Consider the following 20,613-nt stretch of genomic DNA (forward strand, 5'->3'; position numbering starts at 1 on the left):
AGACACAGAATTGGAAACAGGCTCCAGGCTCCGAGCCATCAGCGCAGAGCCTGACGCGGGGCTCGAACTCCCAGACCGCGAGATCGTGACCTGGCTGAAGTCGGACGCTTAACCGACTGCGCCACCCAGGCGCCCGTACTTATTATAGTTTAAATGGTTTTTCTGAAAATTACTTTCCTTGCAGAGATCAAAATAACCGACATTACTTTGATTTTATTTACTCACAAATACAGCGTAACTTCCATTGTATAGGTTTGGGAGGAATGCATGATAAATAATTATAATCATTCTTTTCTCTGTCTTATTGGGCCTTTGTTTGTTGAATGGAACAATGGGTGGGAAAGAGAATGAAATGAGCCGGAGAGATCAGAATTGTTCCAATTAAAGAAAGTGACACAAGGGGCGCCTGGGTGGCGCAGTCGGTTAAGCGTCCGACTTCAGCCAGGTCACGATCTCGTAGTCCGTGAGTTCGAGCCCCGCGTCAGGCTCTGGGCTGATGGCTCGGCGCCTGGAGCCTGTTTCCGATTCTGTGTCTCCCTCTCTCTCTGCCCCTCCCCCGTTCATGCTCTGTCTCTCTCTGTCCCAAAAATAAATAAACGTTGAAAAAAAAAAATTTAAAAAAAAAAAAAGAAAGTGACACAGGGGCACCTGGGTGGCGCAGTCGGTTAAGCGTCCGACTTCAGCCAGGTCACGATCTCGCGGTCCGTGAGTTCGAGCCCCGCGTCGGGCTCTGGGCTGATGGCTCAGAGCCTGGAGCCTGTTTCCGATTCTGTGTCTCCCTCTCTCTCTCTGCCCCTCGCCCGTTCATGCTCTGTCTCTCTCTGTCCCAAAAATAAAATAAAAAACGTTGAAAAAAAATTAAAAAAAAAAAGTGACACAGACAACAGAAAGGGTGAAAAGAAATAGGAATAAAAAAGGCATACATAGCTTAAAAAGTTTTAGGAGTTGAGTGAGACAAAGAACTAGAAGTGGCTTAAAGAGTAATTGCTTTGGGAGAGAAAGGGTTGAGGACTTTAAAAAATTAATCTGAAAATTAGTTTTAAGGTAGCTAACGTATTTACATGATTCATAGTTCTAAAAGTGCCATAGCAAGGAGACTTTCAGAACGTTTACTTTCACATCCTTACAGTGTCTTCAGTAACACTTGAGATTGTGTTGCTTTGGTGGTGGTAAGATATGTGGGTGATAGTTATCTTGGACTGAGACTGTTCTTAAAATGAGTACAAACTGATTAATCTAGTCAGTGTGTCACAATGTGTGTGGTTGTACTGCAGTGTAAATAACTTTCCTGTAGCTGTGCGTGCACAGCTCTGTGGCAGCCCTGGCTTAGAGTGCATAACATTTAAAAAAAAGTATATACTCAGAGCTCATCAAAGAAAAGTCTTAAATCTGAAAACAAAATTCTAAAAGTTAAATGGACTCATTCATTGCCTTTATTTTACAGCTGGAAAAATGTTAGCAGTCACCTAATTCAACCCTTCTGTTTTATATTTCTGGATATTGATAGTGAGGTCAGGTGAGGTTTTGTGAATGGCATAAGACTAATAACTAGGCTGTTTATACGTCCAATACCTAATGTTCTGCTTTTTAGCATTCATAATTCCAACTATTTTAATATGCAGTATTTAAAAGAAGAGGTTACTTCATGCTTTAGTTGTATCACTTTTACATGAAAATTTAAGTAAAAAAATTCAAGGAATATAGTGAAAGAATGTCTTAAAACATTAGGAAGTGTTCTCTGTTTTTATAGCTCTTCAAAATAGTATTTTTATAGTTTTTTGTGTGTCAGTTAAACACTAAATATAACAGATAATAAAATTTATATATTGAATCAAGATTAAATCTTTGAAAATATAGGAAATGTATTAATAACCCCACAACAAGTATTTTTGCATTAAAGTGCCTTTATCAAGAAAAGGTTGAAAACTTGGGTTTCATTTAATGAACTTTTTGCTTAGTCCAGTAAAAATGTAAGACAACAGACTAGGAAATAGTATTTTATTTTATTATTTGATTTTGAGATATTGAGATATATACGTGTATACATGTATAAACAAAAACTTGAATCCAAAAGAACTCTCACAAATTAATAAAAAGACTGTTCTTTGTTTTTTTAAGTGGGCAAAGGACTTGAACAGACACAGAAAGAAAAAATCCAAATGGTCAATAAGTATGAAAAGGTGTTCAGATCATTCCTATCAGAGAAATACAAATTAAAACAAAATGAGATACCACTACAGAGACACCACAATGACTTAAAAAAACAAAAAACAAAAAAACTGGCAATATCAAATGTTTGTGAGCTTATGAAGCAGCCGAAACTCTCATAGAGTATAAATTGGTACTACCACTTTGGAAAATGTTTGGCAATATCTACTAAAGCTTAACGTACCTATATATTATGAACCAGCAACTCCACTTCTGGTTACATACCTGAGAAAACTGAAAACGTATCCACACAAAGGCTTAGGTACAAATACTGTTTTAGCATTCAGATAATAACTGGAATCAACCCAGATGTCCATTGACCAGTGAAAGTTGAGTTAAGCTATCACTGAGGAAGAACAGTGAATCAATTACAATCTAATGAGAAGTACTGTGATGGCAGTATGAGTAAGGTACCAAGAGCATGTGATAGATGTACCTGATTGAAGGGGCAGTGATGGGAGGAAGCAAAAATTTTGAAGAAAATTTAAGTTGCTGAATCTTGAAGGATGATTGGGAATTTACCAGGAAGTCCAAGAAAGAGGAAAAGCCATTCCATTGGCAAAGGGTACAAAGATCATAGTGACTGAGAAAGTTTCTGGCATATTTGTTCAACAATGAGTAGAGGGTAGGATATAGTCTTAAAATTGGAGTCCAGATCCTGAAGGCCAGATAAGCCATATTAATAAGTTTAAATTTAACTTATAATGGATCCTTGTTGGTAAATATTTTTAAATAATTAACTTACACAAATAGATGAAAAGAAAAAACCATAGGATCAACTTGATGATGCAGAAAAGATACCTGAAAATAAATTCAGTACCTTTCCCTTGGTGGTGAAAATTCTTAGAAAGCCAGGTACATTTTGTTAAGTTGATAAATAATATCAAATCAATGGGGAGCATCTTGCCTAATGGTGAAATACCCACCACATTGCTTTTTAAGCTTGGAACAGGACAATCTACAGACTCTTACCTCTAGTACTAACATTTTTCTGGAGGGACTAGCCACTACAACGAAAAAGTAAAAACATAATAGTATATATAATAGTGAAATATAAAGTGGGAGAACAGGGAAACTATGAATTTGTTTCTAATTTCAATAGGTTGAATTAGTTACTTTCAGAAGTAAAAACATTGGTTTATTTGATATTCAACATGATGCCTATTAAAATATGGATATAATTTGTACACATGCAAACATCCTTTTCAAACATGCATGTGAGACATATTGGAAAAAATAAATTATTAAGAAGGCTATCTTTAAGTGGTGGGTGATAGGTAATTTTCTTATTTTGATATTTATGTTTCCCAAATTTAATATGAAAAAGTCACTATAAAGAAAAGTTTAAAGCAAAAAAACTTAGAAATTGTGTGAGGTCAAGAATGGAGGCATAAAGTATGGAGGCTATTGTAATTGTCCAGCTGTAAGATTTTGAGTAGCAGTTGAACATGAAGTGAAGAAATATTTAAATAGAAAACTAATAGGACCTATTGTTCCTATATGGAGACTAAAGGTAAAGGAGACATCAAGGAAGACTTCCTGTCCTCTTTTATTGAATTTGTCAAACATTGAATGCAGTTTGCCAGCCATTCTGTGAATAGCCAAACAAAGCTGAAAAAGATGAGTTCCATCTATAATGAGCTCAGTCTGGTCCCATCAACAAGTTTAAATCAAGTTTGTTCAGACTTACGAGTACATGTTATTTAAGCAAATTCAGGTAGCTGGAACAGCTGGCATCATAGGGACCATTCACGGTCATCATAGGGAGACAGCCTGATGCATGCAGGGAGGAAGCAGCAGTTTGGGGCTGGACCAAAAAAGGTTATGGAGGAGTATGGCATGAGGAGTGCCAGGTGATAGGGCTGGAGAAGAGGTAGAAATCAGATGATGCTAAGAATAACACTAAGGAGCTTGGACATGATCTTGTAATTGACAGCCAACAAAAATTAAAATGTTTATATTTCTGTTTTAGAATTGAAAAAGATATTTAATGACATAGAAAAATGTTTTTATAATTAATATCAAGTAAAAGTAGTTATTAAATGCTGTTATAAAATTATATAAATAGTATGATCTTATTTCGGTAAAACTAAGCGTAAAGGAGATACACCCAGATTTTCCCATAGTTTTGGGGTTTATGGACATATTTTTTTGGTAACCAACTTTATTGAGCTATAATTTACATATGCTTAAAATGGGTACATTTATTGTATAGTTCAGTATGCTTTGACACATGATATACACCTGTGTAATCTATCACTGTGGTCGTTACAGAAGCATCCGTGACTTTTGCTAAGCTCCCTCGTGGCCCTTTACAGACAGTAACACCTCCTTCCCACTTCCCGGGCCCTAGGCCTTCACTGATCAGTTTTGTTTTTATTTACTAATTTATCTTTTCTGAACACTTCATATAAATGGAATAAGATCATATGTAGTCTTTTGTGTCTGACTTCTTTTTCATATTTATCCATGTGTTGCATTTATCAGTATTTGTAACGTCTTGCTGAGTAGTAGTATTCCATTGTATGAATATCCCGCAATTTGTTTAACCACTCACCTGTTGATATTTGAGTTGTTTCCTGTTTATCATTCTGGCAGATGTGTAATGGTATCTCATTTTAGTTTGTATTAACATATAGTGGGCATTTTTTTATAGGCTGTTTCCCTATCTTTTGTAAAATAGCTTGTCAGAGTTTTTTTACCACTTAAAAAATCAGATTGTTGGTCTGAGTTGTAAACATTTTTTTTTAAGTTTATTTTTGATAGAGCACGAGCAGGGGAGGGGGCAGAGAGAGGAGGAGAAAGAGAATCTTAAGCAGGCTGTGCACTGTCAGTGCAGAGCCCAACACAGGGCTCGATCCCATGAACCATGAGATGAGATCATGACCCGAGCTGAAGTCAAGAGTCAGACGCTTAAGTGACTGAGCCACACAGGCATCCCAGGAATTACATTATTTAAATGGAAGGAACAGTAGATTTAAAATTAGAGACTGGGTTTTAGTACAAGAAAATATAGAATCCTTTGCCAAGTTTACATGAAAGAAAAAAATACCAGTAACATCAGGAAAGAAAAAAGCATGAATGCAAACATAGGAGATTAAAAAATTATAATACAGTTACAGCTTTATGGTGTTAAATGTCCAAGTGCTATGAAGTGGATGGTTCTTTTAAGGAAATATAAATTGCCAAAGTGATTTAAGGACAGATAACCCAAAAAAGTAGACAAGTAACTATCAATAAAATATAGTTAAAATTAAGAAATCAGAAATCCACCTTTAAAAAATCACCATGCTCGGGTGATTTTATTTACAAGCTCTATCAAAACATTAAGAAACATAATTCTTGTGTTAAACTGTTTTAACACTTAAGTGTAGGAACATTAATATAGAAATTTAGGAACATTAATATAGAAATGTTAAAATATGAATAACTCACATGTAGAAATGTATTACAATAGTAATTTATTATTAAAACCTTGGATTGTAACTTGTTCTGTGAGTGTCTTGCAAGCCAAGCAATCATTTCTAATACATTTTAACATGATAAACAGCAGTCTCTTACAATATGAGTAATAATGTGATGCCAAACATTACATGATCACAACTGAGCCGATGGTTCTTGAAATTTGCTTTGATACATGAGTGCTTTGGTTTACAAGCGGGTTTCCTGAGTGAATTGTGCTCACAGACCAAGGTTTTACTGTGTGCCTAGGTACTGTGCTAAGCAGTTTATATGGATTATCTCAAACTTTGAATGGTAGGTGCCATTTTATAGGTAAGGAAACAAAGGCTAAAAGCAACTCATCATAATTGTTTCTCCTATGAATGCAAGAATTGCTCCACCTCAAGACTTTTTTAATTACCTGTGCCTGTGGTATTGTAGTTGTTCCATTACTCTCATGTAAGCTTATCTCGTTAGTCTGTAACTCTTTAAAGTGTCATCTCTGGTTTAAAATATATAAACATATTTTAAAAGTACAAAGTAGCAAGTAACTGTTAAGATAGTTTTTCTTCCCTTATGTAATCATTTTTAGTCTATTTTATAGTACATTGATAGAAACTTCCAAGAAGCAAACAGTTTGGGACACCTGGGTGACTCAGTGGGTTGAGTGGCTGTCTGACTCTTGATTTCGGCTCAGGTCATGATCCTAAGGTCATAGGATCAAGCCCCACGTCAGGCTCCACACTGAGAATGGAGCCTGCTTAAAATTCTCTCCCTCTGCCCCTCTCTCCTGCTTGTACTCTCTCTCTAAAATAAAGATTTAAAAAACTAAAAAAAACCCAGTTCATTCATAGTCATAAATACCAAAATCTTTAGTGTATTTTTTTAAATGAAAAACACTGTTAACAGTGATAGCAAGATGGAAAACTCTGAGAAAAAACACATTCCTTTTTTCTCTTATAATTCTTTGTAGTGCTTTCCTTTCTTATAAGTAGATTTTACTAATTTAAATTGTATCTTTTTTTTTTTTTTTTTTTTAAGACTTGTATAGATGCTGGTGATGTTTCCTGTAACCTAGGAAAAATAATCTTTTGTTTCTTAGGTACAAACTGTTTTGAAGCCAATCCACCAGAAGGAAGGACAAGAATTAACTGCTTTGCTGAATGCTCCACATATTCAGGTAGAAAATGAACAGAACCATATGTATGTATATATATATATGTGATTTTTCTAGCATTCAAAATCTCTTTGAATCAAAATCTCTTAGGGCTAGAAAGAACCTCAAACATTATCTGTCCAGCCTGTTTTATTTACACCTCCCACTGCAAAATAAATTACTATGTTGAAATATATATATATAGATATATAATATAGATATAGATATTTATTTATATAGTTACTTATTTTTTGGATTATCTATTTTTGTATTTAAAATTAACCACATTAGTTTTGAAACAACTTTATATTTTTCACAAAAATTCTTCCCTTTTGAGAGTACCTGGGTGGGGGTGGCTCATTCAGTTAAGCATCCGGCTCCTGATTTTATCTCAGGTCATGATGTCATGGTTTCTGATTTTGAGCCCCACGTCAGGCTCTGCACTGACAGTGGGAAGCCTCCTTGGGATTCTCTCTTTCTTTCTCCCCCTTTGCCCCTCCCCTGCTCATGTTCTCTGTAAAAAATAAAGATTTAAGGGGCGCCTGGGTGGCGCAGTCGGTTAAGCGTCCAACTTCAGCCAGGTCACGATCTCACGGTCCGTGAGTTTGAGCCCCGTGTCAGGCTCTGGGCTGATGGCTCAGAGCCTGGAGCCTGTTTCCGATTCTGTGTCTCCCTCTCTCTCTGCCCCTCCCCCGTTCATGCTCTGTCTCTCTCTGTCCCAAAAATAAATAAACATTGAAAAAAAATTTTTTTTAAATAAATAAATAAAGATTTAAAAAAATTCTTCCCCTTTTTTGGTTATATTTTTCCATAAATTTTAATTTTCTATGGTGTTGGTCCATTAAATTGATTTTGTTTTTATGAAGTTTAATAAGCATTTTTTAAATTTTATTTTTTAATGTTTATTCTTGAGAGAGGGAGAGACAGCGTTAATGGGGGGAGGGGGGGAGAGAGAGAGAGGAAGACACAGAATCTGAAGCAGGCTACAGGCTCTGAGCTGTCAGCACAGAGCCTGCCGTGGGACTTGAACTCACACACTGCAAGATCACGACCTGAGCTGAAGTCGGATGCTTAACCAACTGAGCCACCTGGGTGCCCCTGAAGTTTAATAAGCATTTTAGACTTTGATAACTCATCCGAGAGTTACCCTGTTATACTTAACACATCTTTATTTTTAGCTATAAAAGACACAGGGTTGCATATGTACTTCAGTTAGAAACTTTGGAAACAGATCTGAATAAATAATTATAGCACCTCTTTTAAAGGTTTAAATGAGAATATTAATCTACATGATTAGGTTAAAAATCTCTCTACAGAAATCATGCTGCTACTGTAAATGCTGTGGATTTGTTTGAAACAGGCACTTTTATTGGCCCATGATAAGGTTGCTGAGCAGGAAATGCAGCTAGAGCCCATTTCAGATGAGAGAATTTATGAAAGCATTGGCCAATATGGAAGAGAAACTGTAAAAATAGTTCGTATTGAAAAGGCTCGAGATATTCCGCTGGTAAGTGTTCCACATCTCTGATCTGAGATCCTTTCTACACAGAGATCTTCTATTTGGCAGATAATTGAAGACCCCTTTACATTTCTGGTAGTTTTTCTTTTTTGAGATTGATTTGCTGGAGTTCTTTTATGTTCTTGCTCTTGCTCATGTTCCTTATTCAGTTGAGAAAAATTTGTTCATGTTTTCTTACCTATGATTTGATGAAAATAATAGCTTGTAAAATAATTGTTGAGGAACGAAGAAGGGACAAATTATCTGCTTCATTTATTCTCCCAGCTTTTTAAAAAAACAATAATTAGAAATTCTGATATTTTCATTCCATTAAATCTTTTGAAATACAGTTACTTATATTTTCCACATATACTTAGAAATATGTATTCTTTAATGTTAATATTAATGTTTTAATTTTTTTGTTTTTTAATGTTGTCATATGTAAAACTTTTTTTTCGATCTCTTTTCTAAATCTGCTATCATTGTCTCAATTTTCTTTCTTTTGTTTTCAGAGAAACAATGTCTCAAATTACATCTTGAATAGTGTGGTACATAAGTTAGGGACTGTATCTTATGGGCAGTTATGTAATTAGATTTTTTCCCCCCACAGAAAAAGAAATTGGGAAAGTTACAAGAAAATTTTAAGTGTTTAGGAGAGGGGCACCTGGGCGGCTCAGTCATTTAAGCATCTGACTTCAGCTCAGGTCATGATCTCACAGTTCCTGGGTTTGAGCCCTGAGTAGGGCTCTGTGCTAACAGCTCAGAGCCTGGAGCCTGCTTCAAATTCTGTCTCTCTCTCTCTCTCTCTCTCTCTCTCTCTCTCTCTGCGCCTCCCTTGCTTGTCCTCTGTCTATCTCTTCCAAAACTAAACATTAAAAAAACATTTTTTTTTAAAGTTTAGGAGAAAAATGTTACGAACTCTGTCTGCTTTTAAGCTTTTAATCCATATTTCATATTTCCATTTTTTGAGCATATGTATTTCAGTTGTGCTTTCAATTTATGTAATGAATGCTAATGTTTGATACATTTAAATGTGAATTGGTTGCAGCTATAATATATAATGTTTGAATAATCAAGCAGATTATTATTCATCCCTTAATCATATTTTGAATTTTAAAAAAGGGCTTTTATAGTTACAAGTCATGTTCACAAAGTACGTCTAAATATAGTATAACCATGAATAGTATCCAGAATCTAGAGAACAAATTTGATTATAGGTCTTCACGTTGTTTTTAAGTGCATATTTCTGTTGTTGTATACTTCAGAAGTCTGCTTGACTCTAATGAATACATAGTGTGTCTGAAACAAAATGTAAGGAAAATGATGAACTTTCAAAGCTAATTACCATGGTTACTCTAGTTGTGTAAGTTAGGTTTTTTTTTTTTTTTCAAGATAACTGAAAGCTAGTATTGTTGAATAGAAAAAAAATTTAATGAAGAAATGTTTAACAATAGAAAAAAAATTAATGAAGAAATGTTTAACAAAAAAGTGCATTTCTATTTCAAAATTACATACTGCCTTTTATAGGGTGCTACAGTTCGTAATGAGATGGATTCTGTCATCATTAGTCGGATAGTAAAAGGAGGTGCTGCAGAGAAAAGTGGCTTATTACATGAAGGAGATGAAGTTCTGGAGATTAATGGCATTGAAATTCGAGGGAAAGATGTCAATGAGGTTTTTGACTTGTTGGTAAGTTAATACAGGAGAATAACTGTTAGGTGGACACCTGGGTGGCTCACCCAGCTCACCTAGTGTCCGACTTCGGTTTAGATCATGATCTCATGGTTTGTGAGCCCGAGCCCCATGTCGGGCTCTGTGCTGACAGCTCAGAGCCTGGAGCCTGCTTCAGATTCTGTGTCTCCCTCTCTCTCTGCTCCTCCCCCTCTCATGCTCTGTCTCTGTCTCCTAAAAATAAATAAATGTTAAAAAATTAAAAGAACTGTTAGATTCTTAAAAGCTGTTTCTTTGTAATTAGACTTCAAAATAAAATATTTTAAAAATATTAAAAATTCTTAGACAATTTCCAACTGAACTTTCACGATATAATTATGTCTGTAATACTTATTAGTAGAGTTTCATTTTGGGGTGGTTACCACTGATTTTTTTCTTTTTCTGAGCTTTATTAATACTATGTATATTGCCTCTGAAATCACAATATAACTATTTCTTCAACATATATTTATTGAGTGCCTACCATGTGCTAGCCAGTAGGAAAATAGTGATAAAACAAAGTCCATACCCTTATCATTTTTAAGTTGTGTTTTTTTTTTTTTTAATTCTCTTCAACTGATTGCTGTTTCCTTAATGATATTAGGTAATAGTAATGGTATAGATGTACACTGCCCAACATAATAACCACTCGCTCCTGGTGCTAGTTATTTAGATTTAAGTTAAGTAAAATTTAAAATTACACTCCTCATTCATATTTGCTGCATTTCAGGTGTTCAAGAGTAGTATATAGCTAATGGCTTCCGTATTAGAACGTTGTAGAAAGTTCTTTTGGACAGTGCTGGTATAATCAGGAAGCCATTTCATAGTCTGTCTTTGAGGGCAGTTTGATCACTTTGTATATATCCACAAACCAGACTTCTATTCTTATTTATTTAATATCAGTTGTTACAATAGAATCTGTCTTATCTACTGATGTTTGTTGAAGAATCTATAAAATGTCCTTATTTTCACTCAAACTCATTCATTGCTTTGGTAGAGCAGTGTCAGTGGTCATTGTTTTTAGGCCTTGTTTTATTGGCTCTTGTCTCTATGTTGAACACTGCTCCCTGCTATCTCTGGACCAGAATTTGTGATTACTGTTCAGGTTGGAGGTATCTGAACAAGGCAGTCAGTGGTGTACTGGGAAATAATAGTTACCTGACAGTAAAACTCCATACAGTTAAAAAATAGAATGAATGACAGAGACCATGTATCTGGGAAGTGAGAATATGTGTATATTTGCATCATTTTTCTAATCCTGGTCACAATTACTATTTCAAGTTATACTTTATTAAAATTGATGTGTGCCAGAGTAGATAACCTAGAATTGTTATAGCACTGTGGTATCTTTCAATCCTTCACTGTGCAATTTTTCTAAGCTTACACCAAATGGAATACAAAAACCAAAGACTTCTAAGCTAAGTGGCTTTCTCTGGTGGACCAGAATTGCAGAATGTCCCATTCCTGAGTAGCTTAACATAATGGAGTTCATGAAAGGCCCAATTTGTGCTTCCTTATGAAACAGCATTCATCTTTACCAACTTTTTAGAAAGTGTTCTAGGGGATCCAGAATAGTCCAGTTTAGGGAATATTGATTATAAGGTCATAGAATGATTTTTGTAAGTGACAATTTTTAAATAACCTAATCTTTCTGTTGCAGTCTGATATGCATGGTACTCTGACATTTGTTCTGATTCCCAGTCAACAGATCAAGCCTCCTCCAGCCAAGGAAACAGTAGTAAGTGATTTTTTTATGTCCCATTATTTATTTTCTGGTGACTACTGTTTACTTTTTTATTTAATTGACAAACTTTTTTTTTTTTAGAGTACTTTATGTTCACAGCAAAATTGAACACCAAGTACAGAGTTCTCACATATCTCTTGCCCCAACACGCACATAATTATCTCCACTATCAGCATCCTGTACCAGGTAGAACACTTGTTATGTTGATGAATCGACGGTTTCATTATTTCTCAAAGACCATAGTTAACATCAGGATTCACTTTTGGTGTTGTACATCCTATGGGTTTGACAAGTGTATAGTTCATATGTATCCATCATTTTATCATACAGAATAGTTTGCCCTAAAAATTGTCTTGCTCTGCCTAATCGGCACTTCCTAACCCCAGTCCACGGCAACCACTGATCTCCATAGTTTTGCCTTTTCCATAATGTCATATAGGAGGAATCAAACAATAGGTAGCCACTTCAGATTGGCTGTTTTCATGAGTGATAAGCATTTAAGTTTCCTCCATGTCTTTTCTTAGCTTTTGGTAGCTTTTTTTTTTTTTAAGTGCCAAATAATGTTCCATTGTCTGGTTATACGGTAGCTTATCCACTTACCTACTGAAGGCTATCTTGCTTGTTTCTAGGTTTTGGTGGTTATCAGTAAAGCTGCTATAAACATCCCTGTGCAGGTTTTTTTGGTGTTTTGTTTTTTTTGTTTTTTTTTTTTTGGTTTTGGTTTTTAATTTATTGTTTAACTTATATCCAAGTTAGTTAGCATATGGTGCAACAATGATTTCAGGAGTAGATTCCTTAATGCCCCTTACCCATTTAAACATCTCCTCTCCCACAACCCCTCCAGCAACCCTCTGTTTGTTCTCTACATTTCAGAGTCTTTTATGTTTTGTCCTCTTCCCTGTTTTTATATTCTTTTTGCTTCCCTTCCCTTATGTTCATCTGTTTGGTATCTTAAATTCCTCATATGAGTGAGTCATATGATACTTGTCTTTCTCTGACTGATTTCACTTAGCATAATACCCTCTTGTTCCATCCATGTAGTCCTATGCAGGTTTTTTTGTGTGGATATGTTTTTGTCTCATTTGGTATACTAAGGAATTGAAACTTATGTCCACACAAAAACTTGTACATATATGTTTACTTTTGAGTCTTAGAAATGTCTCTTTAATTATTTATTAACACTCAAGTAAAAGGTAAATTCAGCAGTTCTCATTTAAATAAACATAAATATTAATATTTCAAAGTTAGTAAGCTCTGAAAAGTAAAAAATAAAACATAGTTTTCTTCCAGAATTTTTATGACTTGCGACTTCTTTTTCTGTCATTATAGGTGGTTTATTTAACTTAAACATACTTAGTGCAGGAGGAAAAAGTGCTTTTTCAAAGTATGTACAGCTTTAATTTTAGAATATCTATTGCTCTTTATGTTAAACATTTATTCAACTGCTATGGTAAAAGACAAACTTCATACAACCTAACAGTTCCACTCCTAGATATATATCCAAAAGAATTGAAAACACATCCTCAAAAAAACTTGTATGTGAATGTTCATGGCAGCATTATTTTATTAACCACAAAGTAGAAACAGCCCAGATGTCTGCTACCTGATGAATGGAAAATGAAATATGATCTATCCATTTTTAGAAAGGAATATTATTTGGCAGTAAAAAGGAATAAAGTACTGATACTTGCTATAACATGGGTGAACTTGAAAAAATTAGGCTAGATGAAAGAAGCCAGTCACAAAAGGCCATATATTGGTTCGTTTATATGAAATGTCCAGAATAGGTAAATTTGTAGAGACAGGAGGTAGTAGATCCTTAGGTGTCAGAATGGACAGTTAGGAGAGCATGGGAGTGATTCTTAATCAGTATGAGGTTTCCTTTGGAGGTGATAAAAAAATGTTACAAAATTGTTCATGGTTGTACAACTCTGAATTAATAAAAAGTATCTAATTGTGTACAGTAGTGACTTGTATAATGTATGAGTTCTTTCTCAGTAAAGCTGTTCGGAAATTTACAGACTTCAAAATGCTGAGTTGATGTAGAAGGCTGATGTGTATTGCGTCTGTTATTATTAACTTCTACAAAAGCATAATGGTTTGAAAGAACACAGTTTCATTTTTTTGTCAATATTTCATCACAGTTATGGGGCACCTGGGTGGCTCGGTTGGGCGACTGACTTCGGCTCAGGTCATGATCTCACAGTTCATGAGTTCGAGCCCCACGTCAGGCTCTGTGCTGACAGCTCAGAGCCTGGAGCCTGTTTCAGATTCTGTGTGTTCCCTCTCTTTACCCCTCCCCTGCTCATGCTCTGTGTCTCTCTGTCTCTCGATAATAAATAAACGTTAAATTTAAAAAAAAATTTCATCACAGTTATGCTTCATATTTTGGCTATCATTCCATGTTTTCCCTTCATTCCTTATGGAACATATTGAAGTTGATGTTGCATCTGCAAGCTTCCTTCTGTTTAAAGTGCTTTGTAGGAAGAAAAATGAGGAAATAGTTTGTCCCTGAATTCCATCAGCCTCATTCTCTATGCCTTTTTCCCTGTAAACAAGGCCTTAATTTCAAAAGTAGCTCTGCAATCTGAGTAGACTTCACAGAGGAGGGTTAGAATATGCGTTTACTTATCTGGGCTTTAAAAAAAACAATAAAGGGACAGAGAGAAAGGAAAAGATGGAAGGTTTATCCATTTTAAAATAGAGTATTTTGGGGGTGACTAGCTGGCTCAATCAGTAGAGTATGTGGCCCTTGATCTCAGGACTGTGAGTTTAAGCCCCACATTGATTCAGCATTTGATGGTAGAGATGCTTTTCATCGATGAGTTTCTTTATGTTTGTGATTAATTGATTTATATATTTGGGTGCTTCCATATTTGGCATGTAAATGTTTACAATTGTTAGGTCTTCTTGGTGGATAGACCCCTTAATTATGATATATATGCCCTTCTTCATCTCTTGATACAGTCTTTTTTAAAGTCTAGGTTGTCTGATAGAAGTATGGCTACTCCGGCTTTCTTTTGTTTACCATTAGCATGATAGATAGTTCTCCATCCCCTTACTTTCAATCTGTAGGTGTCTTTAGGTTAGAGATGCTTTTCAAAATGAAAAGATGATGTACAGTATTTTTTTTTCCTTCATTTCCTTCTTAAATTGTGAAGAACTCTCAAAATTGCCATATCTCTTGGAAAGTTTTTATCAAACCTAACTGGCTGCAAATGAATTACTGTTATTAAAGCTTGCACAAAGAAAACAGTGATAGGAAATTATAATTTTAGTTATTGGAGAATATGCAGAATAATTATCTGTGAGATTGCTGAATTTAAGAAATTAAAACAATTTATTGACCACTGTTATGGTACAAGTCAGGATCTCTTAAGAGCAGCAAAAGGTATCTTTCTGATGTATGTTTTGTGATGTTTGAAGAAATGTGTGTTTAAGAGAAAATGGGAGTTATCTGCCAACCCCACTATATTTACTTGCTGAATTATGACGTCACAGACGGCAGGAGTCAGCTCTATCAGAAGTACTGCTTTATTTAGGTTTCTTTTGCATCACACATAGCAACCAGTGGCTGCTCTATCAGTCACAGAGGGCAAGAGTCTTGGCACCTTTGTAGTTCACTTCTGGGTGATGGGCACATTTGTCCCAGGAAACAGCATCATTCATTCATTCATTCATTTTTTAATGTTTATTTTTGAGAAAGAGTGCAAGCTGGAGAGGGTAGCAAGAGGGAGACACAGAATTCAAAGCACACTCCAGGCTCTGAGCTGTCAGCACAGAGCCTAACACAGGGCTCAAACTCATGAACCATGAGATCGTGACATGAGCTGAAGTCAGACGCTTAACCGACTGAGCCACCCAGGTGCCCCAACATAACATCATTTAAATGGCAGTTTCCTTCTGTCTGCATTGACTTGAAAAAAAAGTTGGAGTTCTCAGACAAGTGTGCAAAACTCTAGATTATTCTACCATATAATTGAAATAATATGGAAGGAAGAAATAAAATATTTGAACATGAAGGCACTTTTTTCATGTAGTCCAGTGCTCTGATCTAACAGAAATAAATTGAAATGTGAGGGGTCACAATGCTTATTAGTGATGGAATATGTACTAGAAAATTCAGAGATTATTGATTATCCAATAAATATTAGCTATTATTGTGATTAGTTACTCAATACCAGGTATGGTACTAATTGTTTTTTATAGGTTTTACCTCATTTAATGCCCACAGCATCCCTGTAAAAATACAGGTATTTTTATTTAACCCCTTCAACAGGCATTGAAACTAGAACTTAGGTCAAGTTAATTGCCCAAGCCCACTATTAATGAGTGACTAAGGACTAAATCTTATGCTTATTCCAGAAATTATGCTTTTAACAGTGTATAGTATAACAGGTAATGTCCCACAAAGCCACTAAATATTGCATTACTGTTTATTATCAATCTAAAGAAAATAATTAGAATACCATGATAGAAAAGTGTAACTATAGATGAATTAATGTCTTAGTAGCTGGGACACCTAGGTGGCTCAGTTGGTTAAGCATCCAACTCTTGATTTTGGCCCAGGTCATGATCTCATGGTTTGTGAGTTCGAGCCCTACGTCAGGCTCTGCAGTGATAGCACGGAGCCTGCTTAGGATTCTCTCTCGCTTGCTCGCTCGCTCGCTGCTCTTCCCCTCTTCGTGTGTGCTCTCTCTCTCTTTTTCTGTCTCAAAAGTAAATAAACCTTAAAAAAAACAAAACTTGTTAGTAGCTATATAAATAATGATACTAGATTCTGAGTACAATAAAAGCATACTAAAGACATTAGTGTTTTAAATTGCCATAGGGTCTCTTTTGCCTACAGAAGACTTACAGCTTTAAGAAGACTGGGAACATGACTGAAGTCTTCATTTGTGGGGATTGGGATGGGAGGATAGGAGAGAGATGTGGTTTAAGGGGAATTTATAGGCTTAGGAAAGGAGAATGCTAAAAATCACAGGTCAAGGATACAAAACACAGAATTAGCCACTAGTCAAATGGTATTAATAATTGAAATCTATTCTTAGGGGTCCCCAGTTTTTTCCTTACAGTGAAAATCTTGTTTTTGTGTACTAGGCACTATGCTAAGCAGTGAGTTGATAATAATTAACATGATATAAAATAGCTATAGCTTGTAGTAAATGATAAAATGGAAATAAGCAGCCTTGAACACTGAAGAATAAAAAGAAATAGGATTAAGTGGTCAGGAAAGTCTTCTGGGTGGAGGCAACATGAGGCTGAGACCTGCAAGAAGAGATGAAGCTAGGCCTATTAATTGCCAGAAGACCTTTCTATTTGGAAATCCTTGGAGGTGGAGGAAAGTGGGGGAGTGGAAAAGTGGGGAGAGGATTCAAAGAGATGAAGCTGGAGAGGTAGGTAGGACCAGGTCAAGTAGATCTCTGTGGCCACAGCAGGAAGTTTGGATATTAAATCTAGTATCATGATCTGATTTGTATTAAAAAAAAAACATTTCTTGGGTGCCTGGGTGGCTCAGTCGGTTAAGTGTCCAACTTCGGCTCAGGTCATGATCTCACAGCTCGTGATTTTGAGCCCCATGTCGAGCTCTGTGCTGACAGCTCAGAGCCTGGAGCCTGCTTCAGATTCTGTCTCCCCCTCTCTTTCTGCCCCTCCCCTGCTCGTGCTCTGTCTCTGGCTCTCTCAAAAATAAACATTAAAACATATATTTAAATAAATAAGAATAAAAAATTAAAAAATAAAAAAACAATTTTTGGGGCGCCTGGGTGACTCTGTCAGTTAAGTGGCCTACATCAGCTCAGGTCATGATCTCATGGTTTGTGACTTTGAGGTCCATGTCAGGCTTTCTTCTTTCGGTGCAGAGCCCACTTCAGATCCTCTGTTCCGCTCTCTTTTTGCCCCTACCCCCACTCATGCTCACTCTCAAAAACAAATACACATAAAAAAAATCATCTGGCCGCTGTGTGGAAATTGGATTAGTAGAGCCAGTAAGGGAAGCAAGGAGACTTAGGAAACTGAAATCATTATAAAGTATGATGATGGCTTAAACTAGGATGATAGCAGTGGCAATAGAGAAAATAGATCAGGTTGTGTTCTAGAAGTAGAGATGGCAAGACCTTGTAAAGAATGCAGAGAGTAAAAGAGGAAGCAAGGATGCTTGAATAACCCACTGAGTGGATAGTGGTTCTGCTTACTAAAGGGAAGTCTGGAGGAAATAGATTTGGGGAGAAAAATGAAGAGGTCCATTTTCCAGGTTGAAGGGCATTCATGTGGACATACTGAGTACATAGAATTGAATGTATCAGTCTGTAATTCTAAGGAGAGATCTGGGCTATAGTTGTATTTACTGTGGGGAGAGCAGGTCAGGGAAGCAGTCTGTTTATATGTATTATGTGTTTGCAAGAAATTCTATAGTTTAAAAAAAAATGATTAAGGATGTTCACAGTTTTTAAAGAGTTGAGAACTGCCTTTGTCAAATGTATTTACTTTTCTGTTAAGAAGTATAAAATGTATTCTCTAATTTTCATCTTAATTTTTTCTCTCCTTTGGAAGAGGATCTGGAATTTTATAATGCAGTAAGATTTTTATGAATACTGGGGCGCCTGGGTGACTCAATTCGTTAAGCGTCCGACTTCAGCTCAGGTCATGATCTCACGGCTTGTGAGTTTGAGCCCTACATCAGGCTCTGTGCTGACAGCTCAGAGCCTGGAGTCTTCTTTGGATTCTGTGTCTCCTTCTCTCTCTGCCTTTCCCCCGTTCATGCTCTCGCTCTTGCTCTCTCTGTCTCTCTCTCTCAAGAATAAACATTTTTTAAAAATTTAAGATTTTTATGAAATTTCAGTGTATATTAGATGGACATCCCTTTTCAAGTTAGGGCAATTGCTGTGTTAAGTTTGCTGTTATTCTAAGATTCATATTTCTGTCTCCCTTCTATTAAACAACTTCTGGATGTCCCACAGATACCCAAAACTTCTCATATAAAATATGGAAGCAGACAAAGATAATCCTTGAGTGGGCATCGGGAGGAGGAATCTAGAGTTGGAGGAGGAATTTGGAAACTGTTATAACACACTGGAAAGGCTTTTCTTGATGCTGCCCTTAATTTTACAGTGTGAGCAAGGGGTAGAGTTTAGGCCAAAGCTAAAGGAAGATAGATAGACTTTCATTCTTTTCTCTTCCACAAATAATTTTAAAACTTCAAGATAAATCTATAATAAGAAATACAGAAATAAAAATTACAAAGAAAAATTATTTTGGAGCATGGACTCCCTTAGGAAAGATGTAAATAAATTGATGAATTGTTATCTCTTTACCATATCCCCATCATTAGGACTTCGAATGTGAATAGTTTACAGGTACTATGAAAAGGCCCAGAGAAAAATGTTGGGCTGGAAGGTAATTGTATATAAACACAAGATTTTGTTTTGTTTTGAAACCAAACCAGTACAATGAGATACATTGTACTGATATTGCAGCATTGTTAAACCCTGGAGTCTTCTAGAAGGGTCTGCATCTCTCCATTTTAAAAAGGCTTTGTTTTCCTTTGTATGGTAAAAAAAAAAAAATAGCCACTAAAGGAGCTGGAGAGGAAAAATGGATGGAGATACCTTCTAGCACTGATAAGAGTTGATCGGTAGAATATATGGATAGAAGTCACATAGAGTATGGCAAGGCAATGCTCAGACTTTAACTCAACCAAATGGTCAAGCTCTGTTGTGAAAAAACTTTGCTTTTTTTTTTTTTTTTTTTTTTGCTTTGCTCTTAATTTTAGGGTACATTGTATACAGCTCTAGATAAACTTGTCACATAAGCAAAGCATTTCCCCTCTGTACTCTTCCTCAGCCTACACAAAGAGAGGCCCCATTCCAAACCAGCTAAATCTGAATGGTCAAGGGGTGACCCCAAGGCAGGAGTAGAGTGAAAAGCATCTCTGGCTGATTTTGTTGGACTTTGGCAAAGGTCATTGAACTACATACAGCCTCCACAGTGGTCTAATTAGTTTCCCTTAGGGTAGTAGTTCCCTAAGATTTTAGGGTACATTTCTTTCTTTCTTTCTCTCTTTCTTTCTTTCTTTCTTTCTTTCTTTCTTTCATTTATTTATTTTTAAACGCTTATTTATTTATTTTTGAGAGAGACAGCACACAAGCGGGGGAAGGGCAGAGAAAGAGGGAGACAGAATCTGAAGCAGGCTCCAGGCTCTGAGCTGTCAGCGCAGAGCCCAACACAGGGCCCAAATCACAAACTATGAGATCATGACCTGAGCTGATGTTGGATGCTTAACCGACTGAGCCACCCAGGCACTAGGGTACATTTTAAATGGCATGTGTGTAACAGTTATCCGAGGAACCTAGTTAAAATGCAGAGTCAAAGTCGGAGATGTGGCATAAGAATTTAGTATTTTGATAAACATTCTAGGCAGGTGATCTTAGCAGAACACTTTGAAAACATGCTCTGTATTGCTTTCAGAAAGCTATTTGATAAAATCGTCAGTCAGGTGACCAAATTAGTCTGATCTCCTAGATGTCTAAAATAAAAGCCTGATAACAAAAATCTCTCTACCTCCTTAAATAATCCCTGTGATTCCATAATTAGATTCCTAAGACTCTTTGGCTAAAAAGGCAACAATTTAAGCAGATTTTGGAAGGTTGGTTGACAGGGATAGTTGACAGGGACTTCTAGATTATCCTACATTTTATGCCAAGGTTATAAATTGTATGTATAATCTCTTTAATCAAAGTCTCAACTGTGTTTTGATTCTCTGCTACTTTTGTATAACTTTCTAAAATTTATTTTTGGGGGGCGCCTGGGTGGCGCAGTCGGTTAAGCGTCCGACTTCAGCCAGGTCACGATCTCGCG

General features: G+C 36.1%; 1 protein-coding gene across 2 annotated transcripts in view; it reads left to right on the forward strand.

Moving 5' to 3' along the window:
• The window catches only part of PALS1 (protein associated with LIN7 1, MAGUK family member), a 94,909-nt gene that overhangs the window by 52,826 nt on the left and 21,470 nt on the right, over positions 1 to 20,613 (forward strand). For both annotated transcript variants that reach the window (XM_043556406.1, XM_043556407.1), the window contains exons 4-7: positions 6,752 to 6,829; positions 8,166 to 8,312; positions 9,831 to 9,992; positions 11,674 to 11,751. In XM_043556406.1, coding sequence (XP_043412341.1) covers positions 6,752 to 6,829; positions 8,166 to 8,312; positions 9,831 to 9,992; positions 11,674 to 11,751 — 465 coding nt within the window. The remainder of the gene's footprint in view (positions 1 to 6,751; positions 6,830 to 8,165; positions 8,313 to 9,830; positions 9,993 to 11,673; positions 11,752 to 20,613) is intronic.

Source organism: Prionailurus bengalensis, chromosome B3, assembly GCF_016509475.1.
Source record: "Prionailurus bengalensis isolate Pbe53 chromosome B3, Fcat_Pben_1.1_paternal_pri, whole genome shotgun sequence".
NCBI classification, from domain to species: domain Eukaryota; kingdom Metazoa; phylum Chordata; class Mammalia; order Carnivora; family Felidae; genus Prionailurus; species Prionailurus bengalensis.